General features: G+C 40.5%; 1 protein-coding gene across 3 annotated transcripts; it reads left to right on the top strand.

Moving 5' to 3' along the window:
* Nucleotides 1–12344: 12344 nt before the first annotated feature.
* On the top strand, nt 12345–19442 carry LOC110983922 (uncharacterized). Of its 3 annotated transcripts, XM_087131837.1 has the most exons (9): nt 12345–12539; nt 13106–13279; nt 13834–13996; nt 14503–14626; nt 15078–15486; nt 16236–16399; nt 16834–16999; nt 17119–17237; nt 17644–19442. In XM_087131837.1, the coding sequence occupies exons 6-9, from the start codon at nt 16256–16258 to the stop codon at nt 17968–17970; spliced, it is 756 nt and encodes a 251-aa protein (XP_086987963.1). In that variant the 5' UTR covers nt 12345–12539; nt 13106–13279; nt 13834–13996; nt 14503–14626; nt 15078–15486; nt 16236–16255; the 3' UTR covers nt 17971–19442. The 3 variants fall into 3 exon arrangements, with proteins under 3 accessions (XP_086987963.1, XP_086987962.1, XP_086987964.1); XM_087131836.1 differs by lacking the exon at nt 12345–12539 and having other exon boundaries at nt 13011–13279; nt 14503–15486; XM_087131838.1 differs by lacking the exons at nt 12345–12539; nt 13106–13279; nt 13834–13996; nt 14503–14626; nt 15078–15486 and having other exon boundaries at nt 15497–16399.
* The last annotated feature ends 2260 nt before the right edge of the window (nt 19443–21702 follow it).

Below are 21702 nucleotides of genomic sequence, written 5' to 3'. Positions count from 1 at the left end.
ACTTACTATTACATCCAAGAGTTGCGACTAACCGATGACTACGGTTACATGTTTGAGATCTCTTTAGATTACCCGGAACGTCACCATGACAAACATAATGACTTTCCACTTGCACCCGAAAATATGTCGGTACCAAACGAATGGCTTTCGAGCTATCAACATGATTTAATTGGTAATGGCGAGCAAGGTGACCTCGGTAGACAAACTAGTGGCCACTCTCAACACCAAACGAAAATATGTGTGCCATTATCGTATATTGCAAAAATATCTCAAACTAGGGTTGTGGATCAAAGAAGTTCACCGGGTACTGCGTTTCCGCCAAAAGCCGTGGATGAAGAGCTATATTGACAGAAACACGAAATTGCGCAAGAAAGCAAAAAATGATTTTGAGAAAGACTTTTTTAAATTGATGAACAACTCGGTCTTTGGCAAGACGATGGAAAATGTTAGATATCGAATTGACGGCCATTTACTGAGGGACGAACAAGACGCCGCCAAATACAAAAAATTAACCGTATAAACCAAATTGCGAATCGACGGTGCCACTTGAGGACTGTTCCCTTTCGTTTGTGGAGATGTACCGAAACAAAACAAAATTAAATAAGCCAATCTATTGCGGTGTAAGTATTCTTGATATTCAAAAACGTTAATGTACGATTTCTACTACAACGAACTAAAATCAACTTTTGGCGAAAAAGTAAATTTACTTTATACGGACACTGATTTTCTATTAGTTCAAATCGAGCGAAGCTCCGAAGATTTAACTGGTTACCTAAACAAAACGCGTAATTTATTTGACTTTAGTAATTACCCGCCAGATCATCCGCTTTACAGCGTCAAAAATAAAAAAGTCATAGGCAAAATGAAATACGAATTTGGTGGCAAAACAATTTTAGAAGCCATTTGTATCAGACCGAAAATGTATTCAATTCTGACGGTCGATCAAAAGCGAGCGCCAGCGAGCAACGGGCAGAGCGAGTACTTTTCTTTAAAGAAGGCGAAAGGGGTTTCCAAGGTAGTAACCGAGAAAAGCTATCTGACAAAACGCATTATTGCAATAAACAACAACTATTTAGAACGGATAAACATCGGGTGTTCACCATTTCACAAAATAAACTTAGTTAGTCGCCGTTGGACACAAAGCGCTATATATTGCCGAACGGAATCGATACGTTAGCTTACGGGCATAAGCTAATTCGGTAATTCGGTATCCTCGGGTACTACCTGAAGTTCCCTCTTTGACGAAACCCCTATTTGGTCCGTTTAAAAGGTAATATAAAGTTGGGCCCGTTTCGACGCGTTTTCCTTTCACTCGTTTAAATTGACTAGTTCGCTTTTCAATTGATAGACGTTCACGGACCAGATCGGATCCGTCACCCTTCTGACGGTGCCTCCATCCTGCTCGCCCAGGTAATAAAGGTACCTGACGACCGCGTCTGGAGGAAGTTCTCTTTGGGTAGTTCTTACAGGTGTACTTGGTTCTTGTTTTACTCGGCCTGATTTGACGGCTTCTGCAGGAACGGCATCTATTAATCGCGTTTTTTCCTCGTTTAACGATTTCACGACCTGAGGCAAACGTTCAACCCATTCCACGTTTCGCTCACCCACGTTTAACATTTCTTGAGCGTATTGGTGGCCAAATAACCTTTCGGCTAAAGTGCGGTTAAACCTTTCTACAATTCCTTGAGATCTGTGTACCCCAGGTTCACCCACTTGAATTTGTACTTTATATTTGTCATTAACTTTTTAAACTCACCTTTGAATTCAGACCCCGAGTCTACCATTACGAATTTGGGCCAGGTTAGAGGTGATCGCTCGTAAATTTTCTTTATTGCCTCGCTCACTTGCTCGGCAGTTTTACTGGTCAACGGTTCTGCCTCTTTATACCGCGAACCCACGTCTACTACGGTCAAAGCGTACTTAAACGTTTTCCTTTTAACTCGGTCCCAGGGTAAATACAAAACATCCATTTGATGCGCGTAATTAGGTTCGACCGATTCTCTCTCCATTTTAAAATAAGTTACAAGTATCGATAAGCCAACAATCCAACTATCGCAGTTCCACCTATAATCCAAACAAACTCGCGAATTTTTTGATCTTCGGAAGGTTCGTAAAAATCGGATAACTTAGGCTCTGGCGGTAACGGGATAAGATTCTTACCGGTCAATTCAGAATAAGCCCGCAACGCTTCGTTCACGTTTACAAATGTCTGCTGGCTCGCGCGTTCTTGTCGCATTCGTTCGTTCAAAAAGTCTAACAGGCGTACGCGTTTTTGTTCCCATTCTTGTTTTGCTTGCGCCAGTTGTTCTAACGCGAGGTTGTGTCGCTTTCGTTCTTCGTCGACTTTACTTTTTGATAAACTGCTAAATAAAAAATTTGAGCCCGTGAATGCCAAGGCGTTTACTATCGATCCTCCAATCATCAATAAAGCACTAGCCATTTTGAAACTAAGGTTGCTATTATATAAAAGTAAGATGTACACCAAAAAGCTTAACCCGAGTCGCAGACTGAAAGTTCCTCGCGCGATCAAAGGCGAAAGGCGCGAAGTAACAATTACGCACAACCCGAGCACTATAGACGCGGGTCACACAATAAACGTAAAATTCTCCGCTTTAGGCACTGACGACGTCATTGTACTCGGTACGGCAAAGTTGGCTTTTAAACTGGATCTAGACGGCGGTTCGGACGACAACCGGACGGTTTATAACAACGTAGCGAGAAACCTGGTTTCGGAAATAAAATCTCTCCAGGGAAACAAAATCGTAAGCTACCGGGATGCGGACGTATTTCACAATTTCAAGGACAATTGGTTACCCCCTTCGCAGACCAAAAATATGGCGTATTTTGGACTAGAGAAAGAAAACGTAGCCAAGATACGTCTAGGGGGTGACGATGCTAATGCTGCCGCAAACGACGGTAAGGACAAGGCAATTGCCGACGCTTTTAAAAATCGTTATGCGATTCCACTGGACACGCCGATGTTGACGGATCATACCCCCTTTTATTCTTCGTGGTTTAAAGAGCCTCTGACGTATCAACTAACTTTTAACGGACACGACAAAGTGGTTAACTCTTCAGATACTGCCGCGGAATATCAAATTTCGGATCTAACCTTGGAATACGAAGTCGTTACTAATCGAGACTTGGCGCAAACCTTTAGAAACAAGAAGACTGTTTATTACCTATTCGACCATAGAACTCTACCATAGAGTATTCGATGGTGTAAATACATTATTTATTATCGACGATTGCGCAGCAGATCAGTTTATTAAGTACCGAAAGAAATCCAAAAGTAGCAATACATGCGCCCTTAGTAAGATGGCGTTCTCGGGTAGGCACTACCTCCACAGCTGTTGGCTACTTACGCAAAAGTACAATTCGGTGCTAAAAGACGTCCGAGAGAATACCGCTTGGACGGCAATTTTTCATTGTAAAGGTAGATCGTCCTTTGATCAATGTCTGGACGAAAACGATGTAGTGCCTGATGAGAAGAGAGGGGAAATTAAAAGGCATCTACGCAACGTGAGATTTAGTAAGTTGATATTAAATACGGAACCGCCGGCGAATTATTTAATTCAATAAAAACGATAAAAATTTTTAAATTATGTTTGTTGAATAATATGATAGAAAGTCAAAAGAAAACATGCAAAGCGTGCCGTTGTCTCCTGGACTTGGCAAACTTCTTTATACAAAGAAGTGGTAAAATTAATTTAAACTGCAACGATTGTATTGCTAAGGTACGAGCTAATCAAGAAAAAAATAAGTGCGAGCACGGACGACAAAGATCTAAATGTGTTCTGCGAACACGGCAGAAGAAAGAACACCTGTATAGAATGTAATGGGTCATTGGTCTGTATTCATAAGAGACGTAGATATTATTAAGATCTGCACCGGGGAAGTTGAAGTGACGATTCGAAATTGGATTAGCAACGCTAGAAAATCAGATAAGAAGCATAACCGATTCGATCCTGACCGGTTTATTGACACAGACTTTTGCTGCGGGCTAATTGAGGATTACCCTCGTTGCTTTTATCCAGATTGCGAAGTTCAAATGCAATTCTTAGAACATAAAAACGATCTTTGTACTATTGAATGATTAAATAATAAAATCGGGCATATTAAATCGAATTGTGTTCTTTGTTGTGTAAAGTGTAACCTCGCTAAAAAGAGCGATAAGTTAATTGTTACATCGTATAAAGATTTGAAAGCTAGTTCTTAACTAGTTATTTATTTGCTTTAATTTACTTACCTTTTGCTATAACTGAGTTACGTCAACTCAGTTATAGTTAAATTTATCTTTGTTACAATTAAATGATAGCTCTGCTAGAATATGTTCAACTAGTTATTCAATTTGTTATCGCAGTCAACTTAACTTATTATACGGTTGAGTACATACGACTAAAGTATACTTACAACAAATTTAGAACGTATATATTGAAATGGATGACATCAAAAGTATACTCACCGATTCAAAAAGCGAATCAAACAACGAATCAACCTCAAACGTAAAGGATAGACTTTGCGCGATAGCCGCGTCGGGTGAATCTAAAAAATACTTCGGCAAAGAATACACGATCAAAGAAATTGAAGCTATGCCACCCAAAGATCAAGAAAAGCTGTTCAATTTATACGAAGTTAAGTTTGGGAAAGGATTGTCAGAACCCTTGGTCACGCTATTTTAAGTTTGTACTCTCGCCTACTAGGAATAGCCACTCCGGTAGAATTTTTAGGCTTTAACGTCAACTTAAAGTCTGAAGAAGCGCTTACTAAAGACCTCAACGACGACCCTATCATCAGTCAAACTATGGGTAGACTATTTACCGAAATCTGTTACAAGTATGGAGTTTACCTGTCTCCACTTACAGCAGCGTTGATTACAACTAAACACCTAGAATTCAACAAAAGTTCTATTATTATAAAAGAGGATGTCAACAGAAACGGAAGTGAATCAGCAACAGGAAAACAACGAAGCGAACTCGAGCAACCAAATCAGAAAGCAGTTAAGTCAGTTACTGAGCGAGTAGAACGAGCCAAAAATCCGAAGCGCGTAGAACAAGGTAAGAAGTTAGCCGAGCATAACAAGAAGATGAAGCAACAACTCGGTAAGATGAAACTAACGGGTGAACCGAGCAAACGAAGAGATCAACCAAAATAAAATTTACCAAACGGTTACAGAGAACAAAAACTTGATACTCGGCGGACTGGGGATTGCGGGGGTTGCGGTCTACTTAATTTGGAGAAACAAGTCGAGCAGTGTCCAGCCCAGTTCACGACAAGTTAGCGCTCAGCCAAAGCAAGAAGCGAGTAACACGATAATTCCTAACCAAGAACCAATTTTAGACATGGATTGAATACTCCCTTTGGTCGTAGCTCGCTTTGCTCACTTTATTTAAAAGTTCTTTATATATAAATATGAGTAACGCTAAATCAATCGACGTAAACGGAATCGCAAATACGGTTTATCACGGTGCTGTCGTCTCGGGAATCTCACTCGGTTATGCTATGCTATCGAGTAAGCTATTTAAAATTAAACCACCAGACCTAAATAGATTGTCCGCCGAGGATGCATTAAAATTAACCGCTTTGTCTAGCGGCGCATTGGCTACCAAGGGTTGGTTGGTAGCGCAGGGTATCCTACCCGCGAGCCTACCCGCCGCTTAAAAAAAAACCGTATACTATAAAAGAAATGGCAAAAGGAGGATTCGAGCCCGAGGAAATACCTCTCTTGGAAAATCAAGAAATAAACTACCAAGATAACTTAAAATGGGACGATACCTTTGATACAACGCAAGAAGAAACGTCCTTTATAGAAGACACTAATTTTACACATCCTATTGACGTTGGGCCAGACGAAGAAGATGAAATATATGGCGGCTTAGAGATCGAAAAGCGATACAACGAGTCAATTAAAGACGTCGATCCTTTACACGAAACAGAACTAACAAGACAAGTCAACTTAATGGATCTTAGGCAATTGTTGCGTGAATCTAAAGTGAACGATTTTTACACAGCTATCAAAAAAGAAACTGGTTACGAAACAGAAATTAAAGATAATTTAGATAGTAAAGATCGCTTGTACGTAAAGTTTGAAGGCAAAAAAGTTCTTTTAACCCAAGACAACGATCATAGTAAATTTGTTAGCCTAAGTACTATTAAACAAAGAACAAACACAGATTTTATAAGACGCGTTTTAGGCTTGCGTCATTACGTTTCCGGAAAACAAAAGAAGAAGCTGCTCGGGTCTCTCGTAAACTTGCGAAACTTCATCCCGAGAGCATAGAATTGGTAGAAATACCCCAAGAAGCAGATCTAGCGAACGACATCGTGGAAGACCTCACCCGTGACATAGACGTTCAAACCGAAGGGTTAAATTACAGAGAACTCGTCGCTTTAGATAAATCGTTACAAACGGTAAAAGGAGAATTAATTTTAAATCAAGGTAAATTAGATGAGTTAGACGCAAAAATTCAACAATTCGGAAGCCGAGTTGGAAGAAGCGACATCCGAAGAAGAACGTACGGGACTTCAACGACAATTGGACAACTTACGAGTCGAAAGACGGGGTAGATTAGAAGTCATCAATAGAAACACCAATCAATTGAGAAACCAAATTAATCGCATCAAGGAAACGATCGAAAAGATCATGAATTAGGATTTGACACTACGCGAACGAATTAATATTTTATTTAGAGAACAAGGCGTCACAATCGTGAGCATCTTAACGGCCTTTGGTTTAGCGGTAAGTACCGTCGTTAGTAGTATAATGGCCAACGCCTGAAACAACTCCTGAACCAACGCCTAAAACCTCCTTCCAAACCAGGAATTACCGATTGGATCAAACGGCAACTGTGGAACCTGGCAAACGTATTAAAGAAACTTGGGTTGAAGGCTTTAGACGCTTTGCCCGGGATCATCGGTAGCATTTTAGTTGGTTTTTTTAACGTAGCGAGTAAAGCGGTCGGATGGGTGGCGGAACACGTTTGGACCTTGTTCGTGGGCGCAGGTGTTCTGCTTTTGACATACGTGCAAAAGAATGGGTAAATAGGACAAAAAAGAAAAATAAATAAAAATTCATCCCAAATTTGGGGTGAATTTTTTTTTGCTCTAATTCAAACCGTTTAAGTGAAAACCTTGTATAACATGAAACCCAACGACACCCACTGCAACAGCTCCAACGGTTAATGATAGTTTTTCTTCGTTGTGGGCGTCTAAAGGCTTTGGTTGCTTTCTCAGTAACACTGCCGGTTCTGGTAATTCCTCTTTGCCAGTACTCGTACTCGCTCTGCTCGTACCGTTATTCAAACTTGGTACGTACCCAGTCTTCATATCCTCAGTCGCGACTTGTAAATTATTGTTGTATCCCTCAAACGTACCGATGCGTAAGTCCATGTCCGAGGGCACCAGGTACAAACCTGGGGCAACTACGAAGTTCAACGGCGTTTTTGCGTACTGTAACGAATCTTGATATTGGTCGATCGACTGTTCGAGATCGGGACCCGAATGAATTAAAGATTCCACGATCGTAATAAATTGCCGTCACGCGTCTAATCCGGTGCCGGTGGCCAAAACGCTGGTCTTGGTCTGCACCTGTGCCCCTCGTAATGCGTAGACGTAAGCTCGAATTGATTTGTTTACCTTGGTGATTCCCACATCCGTCAAACGAGACTTTTTAGGAACGAAGTCCCACTTCGATCCCGCATATTTACCGTTGGTCACGTGTAAGTCGTGCGCGTCGTAGTTTTTACCCGGAACGGGTACGTATCCATTGTCGTAGTAGTAAGCTGTGCCTAATCCGTTTGACAAAGTGTCTTTTGTTTGTTTTTAAGATTTATTCGGGTCTACTCCGTATAAAAGGCACGTGTCAGTAAACTTCCGATGGTCATAATTATTGTGTAACGCGTCAAATACGTCGTCACTTGGAATGGGCATCACGCAGTCGTAAAATATTTTCCGTACGGTGTAATACACGTGAAAGTTAAATAAAGCCGAGACGTATGGATAAGGGTCGGACAGCAGATCAAAACCCACACCGCAGGCCGTCGTCGCGCAATAGACCGCGAAATTAAATTGATTTTGGTAAAACGATATCGCCTCAGCAGACCACCTATTGACCGCTTCATCCGTGGTTACTCTCGGTAATTTATACGCGTGCGTTAAATTTGGAAACTCGGCTGTAAATGAATTGTCTTCGTTTAATATTTAGACTACTAAAATTGCCTCCCATTTATTTTAAAAGAATTTTAAAAATAATCTTTACGCCGTGGGAATAGTCGCTTCTCGATAAGTGGGTGGATTCTCTTCGTACTCGCTCCGGTCGTGCCCGCTACGCTTGTACTCAACCGACTTTGTAAAACTTACTCGCCAAGTTTTTTCATAAGATTTTTCTTTTTAAAACCGCTGCTCGTTCGTTGGCTAGCGCTTCTGCTCTTTCGTTGACTTGACGTTCAAATTCTTGCTTGCTTCGCGAGCTTTCTTTATTTTCTTCCAATTTTGTAGACGTATGCGATCTAATCTTTTTTTCATCTCGTGAAACTTTTTCAGCTCGGATAAAATAAGGACAAATTCTTCCTGGGATATGTCACCGTCTTCAATCGCGTGAGATACGTATTCTTCGATGGTATTTAATTTAGCGTCTGCCAAAATTCGAATTTGATCGTGTTTTTTAGTTTTGTGGGTGAGTCTACGGGAGGCGTACTTTAGAATCGCGTAAGCGCCAAACGCACCGATAGCGATTCCTTCCATCACAAGTCCAACGGGACCGGTGATCACTCCCAAAATGGCGGAAATGCCTACGGCTGCCGATGTGGCGCCCCAGTGCTTCTACTCCATATTCCACGTATCCGAGCGCGGTTAAACGTCGTTTTATCTTTTTGTAGCTATTTTCCCTCGCGTCGCGTTCTCTTTGGATTTGAGATTTAGTTTCTTCAATCTTTCTGAGTCTGTAAACCTTTGTTTCTGCTTGTTCAGCCGAGTTTAAAGTAAAACTCCGGGTATATGTTAGTCGTCATCTATTACTTTTATAATTACGCGTTTTAAAAAATTTCTAACTCGATTAAAATTTTGCCGATGTTATTCAAGAGCTCACCTCTGTAGTTTTTAACAGAAAAAGTCAATTCACTGATGCTCCTGTCGATTAACTTTGTAGGCGTTTCACAGTGATTACGGGTGCGAGGCTCGGTAGCTATCACGTACAGCAAGTCTAAAGTCCGCCCGTTATAAAAGTTGTCAAATGTATATAATTGTTTGCAATGAATAAACGCGAGTTTCAATGGGTTTAAATCGTACTTGCCTTCGTAAATAACGTTGGGTAAAAGTTTTATTTTGGGTAAGTTTAAGAGCTTGGACACTTCTTTGTTTAGTCGCAACTTGAGATTGGGGTCCGTAATGGCCAAAGTCACCCGTTTAGATTCCGAGTGAACCTTAAAAGAAACGCCCGGTATCAAGTTTAACAAAAAGTGAGACCAGTCTATGCCGTAATAACCGGGAGATACCACGATGCTTCCTCTTTGACCCTGACGTAATGGTTCGGATGAGCTTCGCGAATAAAGTCTGTCGTATATAGGTCCAGTTAGCCCCGTCAAAAACAGTCTTTTAGTTAATTCTCTTCTGGGTCTCCTGGGGGAGTTGGTGGTGGTGGTAGGTCGAGTTGGTGGATTCCCTTCGTAGATTTCATCTACGGCTTGTCTTTGCCCCTCGAGCAGTGAAGCTGATTTAATTTTTTTATCGTCGAGATCAAAAGCTAAACGAACTCGCGTTTCTGATGGTTGTCTTTGGTTTAACTGATCTTCTAAAGCTGCGATTTCTTGGTTTAGCTGCTCAATTTCATCAGCGATGATTCTGATTTCTTCCGCTAACTCGCCTCTTTTATTTGCTTGGATCAATCTGTTTTTAGCTGTTTGTACTAATTCTGGATTGGGAGATGAATCCGTTCTTTCCACTGAGGGCACACCGGGCGGTCGTTCGCCAAGTACCCCCGCTGGCCTACCGTCCAAGTTTGTATCCCACTCAATTTCAGTGGCGTTTGTTACGTTAAAATATCCAGCTTCAAACTGAATATTCTTTACTCGGAGGACTTTGTCGCCTTTGGTGTTGTTGATCTCGTTTTTTAATTTAAACGTCTGTGGGTTCTCGGTCAAGTGAAAAGTGTGCGTCTCCATTTTATTATATACGTTTTATACGTCTTGTTTTGCAAGGTTAAACTTCTCCATAGCGTTTTTCCAGTGCTTATCCGAGACTTGAAAAAGTTCTTTAACTTCAGATTCGATTTCCCCAGTGACGTCTTGATAACAGACTGCAATTAAAGCCTCCAACGGTTTACCTCGAGAGATTTTACCGTTTAAAACTTGGTTCAACTTGTATTATATTTCACCCGCTTCGCCGTTTTTAAAACAAATGTTATATTTTTGTAGGGTTTTTCTCGATTTTGGCGGCTTAGGTTTCCTCCAAACGTGATGATTAAAGTACCGATCTCCCATTTCTGCGGGAGTGTACGAGGAAACCCACCCAAGAATTTGGCCACAATATGTACACGCATATCTTTCATCTATTTCAACTATTTGGTGATCGCAAGGCGGTCTCAGTTGGACATTTCTCGTTGCCCCAATTATGTGTACTTCCTTTCTATTCAACAAGTGGCAAAGTTCCGCATCAGTCATTTTATATAAGGGTTTATTTATTTAAAGTAAAAAAAAATTTAACCCCGGGATAACCGAGGTTAAATTGATTTTCACTAACTACTCGCTTTTAATCAAACGCTTCCCAAAAGCAAGGTTTTTCTTCAACCGTGAGCATAGCTGACGTGACTCGATATCTAACGCTCGCTCCGCAAGAAAGTGAACCGTGGGCGCCATATTATATATCTTAAGGAGAGATCAAAGAGATCGCCTGGCATTTTTTGTTCGCAAAAAGAGCGCAATCGATTTCTTTACAATGTTTAATCCACCAATGTGGCATCATAGCCGATCTTAACGTACATCCTATTTTTATCGGTATAAGCCGGTTTAACTAAATAATTGATCCTATCGGATATGTCGTCTAGTTTTTGAGACACCTTAAAAGAGTTACGCGTAATCACGGGGAGATCTTCCAGCATCTTATCTGTTAATTTTTCAAAATAATTATAAACTTTATCATTTACACGTAATAGCAACGACTCGGTCTCGGGAGACACCTGATAACAAATTTGATCTTTTTCCAGTAGGTTCCTTAGTACCATATTTATAAACTGGGTCGACTCCGTAACAAGGATCTTCGAGCCTAATAATCAACAGTCGTTTGTTTTGTCCCTTGTGGTGATAAGCGATCTTAGAAGAACACTTTGTAGGTCTTAAAATGACTAAATTTTCAGAGTCAGAGGGGCCATAGGTAATTTTTGGGTTTTTGTTGCCGGCATTTAGACGTTCGTGGTCATTTGAGACGATATATATTTGAGTTGACATGTTCTATTTATTAGTAAGTTCCTAAAATTTTTTTCATTTCTATTCAGGCGGAATTTTGACGTCAGCGTTGTATTCAATAATTAATCAAATTTTGTTTAAGTCCGCGTCGAGTTTAGTCGATGAATCGGGCAGTGACTCGTTCTCTCGCGCGTGCCTCAGCTTTCTATGCTTGCCGTCTACGAGCACCACGTGATCCATTCCTTCCAACTCGTCACAATTCACGCAGCAGGTGCAGTACGTACAACCAAAACACTCGATACAATTGACACAGTCGTAACAGTCCTCGCAACTGTCCAAGGCATTCGAATTTCTGCAGTCGTATGAATTAAAACAAGCCACGCAATTTATACATCTACCGCAATCGTCGCTGGTGAAGCAGTACTTACATCTGACGCAGTCTTGACATTCGTGACAATTGCGACATTCTTTACAACCGATGCATTTGCGTAAACTTTTTGAATTAAAACAACGAGAGCAATCGTACGAATCTATCAAGTCAACCGAATTACTCGTGTCTTTGCAAAAATAACAATTCACGTTTGTAGTTTGATCTACCATTTATTTTTATGTATTTTTATTATTGTTTGTTTATTTATTTTTTCGTTTTTATAACGGACAAGTCTCGACTTGTTTGCGAGTGATTGCCAGTCACGAGTTGTTTAGCCAGCGAGCGAGCGAGCGGCGCCGGGTCAAAAGTTGAGCGGAAATCCCCGAGATTTTTGGGTCAATGTACTACCCAAGGGTTTTGATCAAAAACCGGGGCTCACGTCATTTCTGGGTTTTCCCATTTTTTCCCATTTTTCCCCACCAAAAATGTTTTGACGGTTTTTTAGGTCGATGTACTACGGGTTTTGAGCAAACTAAGGGTTTTGAGCAAAAACCGGGCAAAAAGGGGCGTGTGCTCCAGAACTCTCAGTTTCCTACTACTGTTTTTAACTGTTTGAGGTCTTTCTTTTAAATTTTCAACAATCTGCTTTTCTACGCTTGGCTTTTTAAATTTTTAACAGCTATCCACGCAGTTCTCAAAAAGAGGCTTTAGCAAGAGCACTCACCACACAATATCCAAGTCTCAAGGACCTAACATCTGGTAGTGAAGGCCATGTAACATCTGGTAGTGAAGGCCATGTAAGTATGCATTTATTAACTGCACTGTTGCATTTTCATTGTGAGATATTAAGCACTGTTGTCATTTCAGGTTTTTATCTATTTATGGATTTTGGGGCAACCAGACGTTTTTTCATTTCATTTTTTTATATCAGAAAGTTCTAAGTGGAAAATAATTAAAGACCAAAAGAGGAGCATTTTCTTTTCATATTAATCACATTTTTTTCCACTTTTTAAAAATTATTCATTCAGTTGCACCTTGTTGAGTATTTTTGATCATTTTTGACACACTCATAAATGCTAATTTTCAGCTAATCGCAGTGTTGTAAGACTGCTTGTATATCTCTCTCAGAAAAATTGTGAAAACAGCTAGACTGTAAGACAAAAAGTTGCATATTCAGGAATTGACTATGGTTTGTGATTTAGCCCTTTTTTTCTCCCTTTTGGGTGAAAACAGCTAAAAGTACAAACTCCCTCATTAGACATGTTATATTGCTATCACATATCACTCTTGTCACTGTCAAACGCGAATAAGGTGTTAATCATTCTGTTCATGAATTAAGGAGCTTTACTACAGCAATGGGAAAGTCTTTATAGAATACCGTCTCAAGACAATTCGAGTCAGCCTTGGTAACCACAGAGCCAGTTCGTCAGTGGAGCAGAAAGATCCTGTCAGGAAGAAGCCAAAAATGCAGCAGAGCAGTGGCATTAACCCAACAACTGAAGTGCTAGAGCAGGTGGGATAATAGAGTTTTAGTAGCATATGACAGAAGCAACACTACCTGCAGCATCAACAGCTGAAGAAAAGAATGGAACACTTTGAAACACTGCTGGCAGCAGACATATATTGGTCCTTGTTGACAGTCTTGGGCATGCTCAGAACTGCGTGCCTGCTAAGAACTAGCTAGTAAAAGGGAACGGTTGGTTTGCTGCCACCATTAGTGTTTTCAAAATGTTGGGTCTTTCTTTCATAGTCTTCTATGTCAACATTACATCAGTATCCAGGGAAACTGCAATTTAGTACTTAATATCTTAAAATTTTCTCAATGAAGCATGAGAATTGGAAATTGTATCACATTTGTATAACTGCAGTAACAGCTGCAAGTATACCCAGTAAAGATCGAGTTTAAGGAGCTATAGGCAGTGCGCAGAATACAAAATAAATTAGACACACTGGTAACTCCATGCATGGATTGACAAATCAGAACTGAGGATTCAATTTGGCTTGAACATGATAGGCATTGTATTCAAATTATACTTATGCTGCTTTACAATGAACTTGTATTTCCAGATGGAGTGGCTGAAGTACCATCCACCAACCAGGGAAAATATGAACCATCATCAAATACCTGAAGGAGACCTTTGCTTACCGTAGAGCACTGATAGACCAAGACAGCCCATCAATAACCAGCATCATCAACACCATCCCCAGATTCAGGGACACACCTGAGCTAGTGAGTATTGCATGCAATAGCATAACTTATGGTTAAAATGTGGTTTTAAAAGTAGGTGCAAGGGAGTGCAAAAAAGAAATGTTTCTTGAGCTTTGAGGGTGAATTCACCCAAATTGCAAAAATTTGCCAGTCAAGAAACATTTTGAGGCCTGTAGGTAAATCGTTATTGCTTGTGACTTGTGAACATGGCCCATGGAAAATTTGAATCAAACTGGAGGCTACTTGTGACCTTGAGGAAGTTACTTCCCTCCAAGCTTTTTAAATGAAGGCATCATGGAAAATCAGAAGGTTTAAGAATTGTTAAAAATTTCAACAAAATTTTAAAAAAGTGTGCACGGTTATCTTCAATGACCCCAACTTGACAAGTAGTGTTAAGTGGAAGACGTGAGAGTCAGTCAACAAAAAAAGACTCTTCATGCACATGGTTCATAAATGCAACTGGAAACAAGTTTTCATGCAGTCCAAAGCCTACTATGCAATTTGTTACATTCTCTGTGATGTTTCAGATCAACACTGAGTTTGAACTGCTTCATCGTGGAAGTGGGAGCAACCTGCTCATCAAATGGCGACCTTACTACGCACCAAAGCTCTTAAAGTTTATGTCTGGGTGTGGAGATGATAAATTTGCAAGTACATAAGAATAAATTCTTCCTAATGCAAATTAAGATAAAGAGCTTTCTTTTTAAGTTGGGGTTGGGTACTGTTCCAAAGTTGGGGGGAGGTTTAAACCTCTAGGGTGTCACATTCCGGGTGTCACATTCCTGTCAATGTAAATTATAATAATGTGTGAAAACTGTGTTTTTGTTAATGGGGACAAATGGATGTTGGCATGAAAATTAAATTACATATGTTCAAAGTAATGATTCTAAAATGGCCGCAAAGAATTTCTTTAAAAAGTTTTATCAGCATTTGCCCTTTTTTGGGGGGGGTATGGTAGAGGCACACTGCAGCCATTTGTATGGGAGGAGGGGTAGGATGCACATGCACGGCTTGATGACCCCCCCTTCCTGCATCCGATCAAGTTGAGCCTTTTCTTCACTGGCGAAGTTCATGGACGTCCTCCTCATCTTGTGTTTAATAGGCGCGCTGTTGCAGGTATCAACTCTATGGCGGTGAAATTTCCAAGGTCGTATTCATTGACAGCAAAGACGCCCTGAAACTCTCTCAACAGAGACTTCAGCTCCTCTTTCTACCCCTCATCCAGCTCCCCTGCAGATCTGGTAAACAGATCACGCAAGTACTCTGGAAGATGCCCCTCGGCTCCTAGTCCTGCTCCTTCCTCTACAGAGACCGGGACTTCCTGTACATCTACTACATCCTCAGCCCTCCCCAACTTCCGCCCATGCCTAAGTCGTACATTGTGGTCCGTGGGGTTGACCACATACACCTCGACTTCTTCATCCGGGTCATGGACCGTGCGTAAACCCAAAGCATCCGAGGATAAACCTGAGGACGGCTCGAACATGAACTGACCCAAAGTTCAATTGAGAGTAGGGAGCACTACGGTCGTTTCAATTTTCAAGTTGTCCACTTTTGGACCACCCCGCCGTCGGCAAAGTAAAATCCAAACTTCTGCTAGCAGAAAATTGGGTTTTATGAAAAGGGATGGTGCAACTTGTTGTTCATTTACTTGGTTTCTGTGCAAGACCAGTGATTTCATGTATTTGTTTTTTTTTTCAAATTTTACATCTAAATGACATGTTTCAACATTTTTCAGTATCCAAAAAGTTATTTGTAGCCAAACACCGCCACATATTGCATGTAGGTCAATTGGTACAACATGTGAGCTTGGGAAAAATAAAATAGCATAGTGTTAGTACATGTACATCGAAACCACATTAAAAAGATGTACACCAATACTACACCAATATTTTTGGCATGTTCACGTACTATGCATGTGTACACTAAAACTACACTAAATGTGCACTAATACTGCACCAATATTTTTGGCACTAAAAGTGCACTACTGGTGCTCTTTTGGCGCTAATTTAAATAATTGGGACTACACTAAAACTACACTAACCAGTGCAAAAATGCTGTTGAGTTTTGCAGGGATGCACTAGAAGTGCACTATAATAGCAGAGCTCTGGTGTAGTTTTAGTGTACACTAATTTCTTCAAAATGCCTGCACTAAAATGGCACCAAATTAACACCAAAACAGCACCAATGGTGGCTAAGGGAAGCGCAACATAAACAGGCAGGTACCAAGTCTCACCCTTGGTGACTTCTTAATTTTCAGTAAAAGAGGCCATATCTTGGATGAAGCACAATGTGGAGCCAAAGGCAAGAGTATTTGAATATATGGCCAAGACCTGTAAACGACGTCAAGACTGGATTAAGAAAGAGACCCCAACCACAGCTGAGACTTTGGAGATGTATCCTCGGTTACTGGATCCGGGAATCGTAAGCTGCATATTTAACGGTCTTTGTTAATGTTGCAGAGGGATGATTGAGTCGACTATTGGCAACACTGCAGTGTTAAAACAGTGTGAGTGACCTTTAGAGTCCTTATATTAAAAATATTTTTTAAAGACATGTGCTTGACACTTTTCCATTGAAAATAAAAATAATTTGAAAATTACTGTTGGTTTTAACCGGAAACATTCAAGTTATTCAAAAGACAAGTTTTGGGGAAAAATTCATCTTCAAGATACCTAATGACCTCATTTCAATTGTGAGGGGAGCTATACATGTGTCAATATGAGGCATGAAGGATATCCTTTTTTCTAAAAAGTGAGGGTTGTGTGTTTGACATAGTTATAATTAAAGCTCACCTGTCATGGAAGACCATCTTTTATAGTTTAATTAATGAGTGCTTTTATTTGGACCATTTTCAGATTGAACAAGACTTCCGTCTCGCCATTTCTGAGGAAACTAATCAGTTGTATGCCAAGTGGCCTTCCCTTTCGCAGAAGATCTATCAATACAACAACCAAGTGCTGAAGATCCAGTGGCAAGATCAACTAGACCTTGGAGGGACTGACATAGAGAAATTGACAGAGAGTGAGCTAAAATCTAGTTCAAAGAATTATTAAATAAATGGATGACTTAGAAGGCAATACTACATGTAATGCATTAATAAGCCATAAGTCTAGTTTATGTTTGTCTATTTCTTTCATCAGAGGACCGTCAAGAACTGGCCATGAGCGTTCTACCATTACTTTTCGTGGGGAGGAGCAAGGGAATGAAAGGACGATGCACCCCTGCAGAATCACTGAGATCATTTATAGATATGAAACCAGTAAGACATTTTAATTTCACTGTCACAAAGAGGAAGTTAAATTGTGAAAACAAAATGGTGGCATGTCTGGAAATTTTTGCCCAAAAGCTGCTCCATTGTATATTATGACTTGCATTTGTCATATGGTCATTCTTTGTTTTTCCTTGAAAGTCATAACTTGGCAAACTTGTTTTTTTTAAAGCTATTGTCACGAACATTTGTACCATGATGTTTCATAAAACTCAGTCCCGTACAAATGGTGTTGTGATTGGTTGATGAAGTCATAAATAGCCCATTTTATCACCAATTTTTAAAGCTGTTTTTCCAAAAAGGCACATTAAGTATATACTTTTGTACAAAAAAGTGTTTTGGGCATTGTGTAATGATTATGAATATTTTTGTTATACATTTATTTCTTATTAAACAGGAAGGTACAGATATCCAGCACTTCATGGCGACCATTCCTGCCAAAGAACGTCCACAACCTTTCATTTTGCTTCTCGGAGGAACCCGCTTCAAGCCGAACCAGGTGTTTATGGTTGTTGAGAGAAAGGCTGTGGCTTGCTCCTCTGTACTTCAGGCAGTTGTCACATGCATGAAGATGATCTACGTGCTGGATGTAGACTATCAGCCTCAGTGTAGTGCTGTGTGGAAGCTGCTACAGCACGTCGTCTATGGATTGCCACCTGGTACCCTCACTGGTGTGTCACTGATTAACTTTCGAACATGGCCAAAACATTTGACCGAGGATTAGCTAGGGTCCTGGATATAGGGACTGTGAATGCTATTTTCCTTAAGTTTGCAGTACTCTCAGTTTCGAAAGCCAATTTTTATTCAGTAACTGTGTTCATTTTTCGTCTAATTCATAATCTCATCCTTGGATGGTGCATGTTCTCTGTGCTTAGGTGAAGTCACCATTTGAGACTTTGCAGTACGCCATGTTGTTTCATCTGTCATATCAATTAGCTGCTCACAAAAAAGAGTGAAATTTTTTCTTGGTTACCAGCCTTTAAATAACCAAGATTTTATTTATCTGAAATTTCCATTTGGTTGAGTATTTTTGACTCCAAAAAAATTACTCTGGGAACCCTAACCCAAAATTATCTTCAAATATGCGGCCTGCTACTGATATGCACTGTTAAAGGTCATCAAACTTTTAGGTGTGTCAGACCTCTGTAAAATTGTGAGATTGGTTTTGTTGATCAGAAGCCCTGATACATTAGTCATTTTACATACTGGATACATTTAAGGTAGAGCATGACAGGCTACTGTGGAGACTACATTTGAACAAGTGTAACTGAACAATGGGGCCAAATTCATGTTGGTAAAAGTGTTGCCCCTGTTGAAATCACTGAGGTTAACAGAATGTAAGCCTACCCTTATTACAGCCCATTATAGTGTTTTCCACCAGTGCAACCACATGCATTTTGATAGTATGAGGTTGAAATTGTGATTTTTCCTTGATAGTGCCAGCATTGGTGAAAGGTGATGCAAAGACATGTGTTAAGCCAGTTGTTTTGAGACACCATTATCACTGACTTGATGGAGTTGATAAAAAAAGTGGAGTTCATGAAAAAAAAAAAACAGTGTTACTCAATTTTTGGAAAGGTGATTTTGAGTAGTAACTGCAGAACCAGTATTTTAAATTTCATTACATGTTTTGAAGAGTTATACAGTAAAATCGTTTTTCTCACAGGGAGCTGGAGGTAACTGTGTTGACAGTGCTTCGTCATGGGACCATAAAAAGTGCTTTTCTCCCAAAGTATTACACTGTCTGGCTGCACTACATGATGCACAGTCACTCCTAACTCAAAGTGTTGTATTATTAAAGAGAGCCCTTTTCCCTCCATCCAGCAGGTACATACTGTTAAAATGAGATTTCAAATAGATCAGCATTCCAGTGTAATATTAGAAGCAGCTTACTTGCAAATGTAAAGACTCGGTTTTTATAGATACACCACATTCCAGGATTGCCATAAAATACACTGATGTGGTGGCCTGTTACATTGGTTTTGATGATCAAATTTCACCAAACCAAAACCTGATTTAAAAAATAATTTTCAAAGCTTAAACTTTTCGTCAAAACAACATATGCAAACAAGAAGAGTCACTGTTACAGTATTTGTTTACTGCTGTTTGTGAAAAACTAGCAAAGGGATTTGTCATGTGGTAATGTATGCATTTTCTCTGTTATTGTCAATAAAATTAACAAGATTTAAATCTGAACCAATTCTGTATTGCCATTTTGTTTGTACATGTGTATATCGACTAGCCATTCCCAATTCAGTTAGAAATACACAACGTTTGTGTAAAAATTTAACCATTTGTTGTGTAAATCATTTCAACATCAGTTGTGTAAGTTTATTTTACACAATTATTGTGAAGAAATAGTACACAACTGTTGTGTAAGTTTATTTTACACAATTATTGTAAAGAAATAGTACACAACTGTTGTTTAAAAATTACACAACCAGGGTTGTGTGAAGTGTTTACACAACTGTTGCTAGGTTCATATAGTAAACAGCAGTTGTGTAAAATTTTACACAACTTGTGTAAAATTTTACACAACCGTAATAACAGTGCGTGTACAATCCCTCTGAGACTGGTCCGAAATATTGCATATTTATTGAAAAATCTTATACAGTTGACTCCCATTGTAAAGAATACTGTCATATCAACATACTTTTATCAGGTATGTGCCGGCCGATCATTTAGTTCTCACGCATGCGCATTCGAACCGCTATGTATTTTCTCAGGACAAGATGGCCGGGCTGTGGTCGCGACGGGGTATTCTTCATTCATCAAACATCATCTTCATGACAGAGGTAATACATGAATTGTCCTGGATCTCAAGTTACTTTTCATGCATTTAACAATGTGTGGACATTTTCCTGAAAAAACATCATTTTCGGATATTATGTAGTAACAACAATGTGCGAATATGTCGACAACAGGGCCGTAATTTGTAGCGTTTTTTCATGTTATCCAGTTTTCCCAAGCCAATGGCTATCACCAAAGGTGAAAATAAGGTTGGCACAATCAGAACAATAATTTTCAGGCGAGTCGAAATTACTAGCACTTGGAATTTTAATTTGTAATTGTCAGCATTGTGGTGATTAATTCATACTGCAATACGATGCATCTTGCAAGGAAAAATGTTGCATCCCGAATCCACTTTTCTCATCATAAGCCTATATCATCTCGATAAAAGTCAGTCATTACAGAAATGCTGGAAAACACGAATTCTGGACTGATAAACATTTACTAATGTCATTGGGAAATACTTTGAAAATTCTCTTCACTCCCCATAGACTTTGTACACTAATGCTAAAGTGGGGTGTTGGTCACTTCGCCCCATTACCACTTCGCCGCATTGATTATCGTTCATTCTGTTCCTCAGCAATAGTGGCATAAGCCTAGATGCAACAAGTAAAAACATCGACGTTTGAGTACCCCAATAACGATCGGATAATCCAACTTTCAAAGGCAAAAAAATGATTCCAATTTCCCGACCGCTGAACCCAATTTTTTCGTTGAGACCCTACAATTTGTATTGACAAGTTAGAAATAAAAGATTTTTTCGCATTTCGTTGTCGCTGTGGTAAAAACACGAACGCAAGGCGTTGGTTCCTGCCACGCCGCACCAATGTAAGAATATGCGTGATGGAGTACTGCGACCGTTCATGTACGTGATCCGTCATGCATCGAAAAAACAATCGATGTTTGAAAGATTTCTTCACGTTAATTCTTAGTATCTTGTCTATATGTGTATTGTAGCGCCGGCCTAAAGCTTATCTAAAACACAGTGTTGGTAACGCTAGAGAAATAAAACAGAGGTTTCTTGACCAGAACGGCGATCTGTGGCTGTGTGTGTCTATATTAGCGTCGGAGCCCAATCCGTAGGACACGCTACAACTGGTGAAAGCGGCGAGACTCTGGATAACCGTAAAAAACAGGTAAACTCTTTGCCTTTTCTGTGTCATGGAATTGGTGGATGATTTGGGTCGGGTGCTGGACTCGCTGGACAGGGCAGCACAGGCCAGCTCAGGGCCTCGTGTTCGGGGGCCCAGACGGCGAAGGCGATGTGGAACTCACCTCGTTTGGCGGGCGAGCTGCAGGCGTTCCTTGCGGAGAATGTGGAACAGTTATCCAGGAGCAGGGGGCGGAAACTGGAGGGTATCGAGTGCGCGGCGTGGGGGATCTTGGGTTAGGTCCCCTGGAGAATGCACCCAAGTCTGCGTAGTCCCCAGGCGACTTCCCCCTTCCCAAGTCGATGGGGCGAGAAAGGTGCAGTTCCATTTGGAGCACGACCATTTCGCCCGAGTCGCTGGGGAGGGGGCGGGGCATCGGCAGGCGACATCTTCCCAACCCATCACTAGTGCACCCATCGCCGGTGTTCCTTGGGAGCCCTCTGGCAGCGGCGACGCACTGGGAGAGGCGTTCCAGTCGGAGCGCCCTCAGGGTGGGTCTGCGGCTAGTGGGGTCC

Source organism: Acanthaster planci, unplaced genomic scaffold, assembly GCF_054643075.1.
Source record: "Acanthaster planci isolate LZ-2023a unplaced genomic scaffold, COTS_SCS Contig18, whole genome shotgun sequence".
In the NCBI taxonomy this organism is placed as follows: domain Eukaryota; kingdom Metazoa; phylum Echinodermata; class Asteroidea; order Valvatida; family Acanthasteridae; genus Acanthaster; species Acanthaster planci.
Note: the sequence above shows the minus strand (reverse complement) of the source record. Positions and strands in the feature narration are given on the sequence as shown.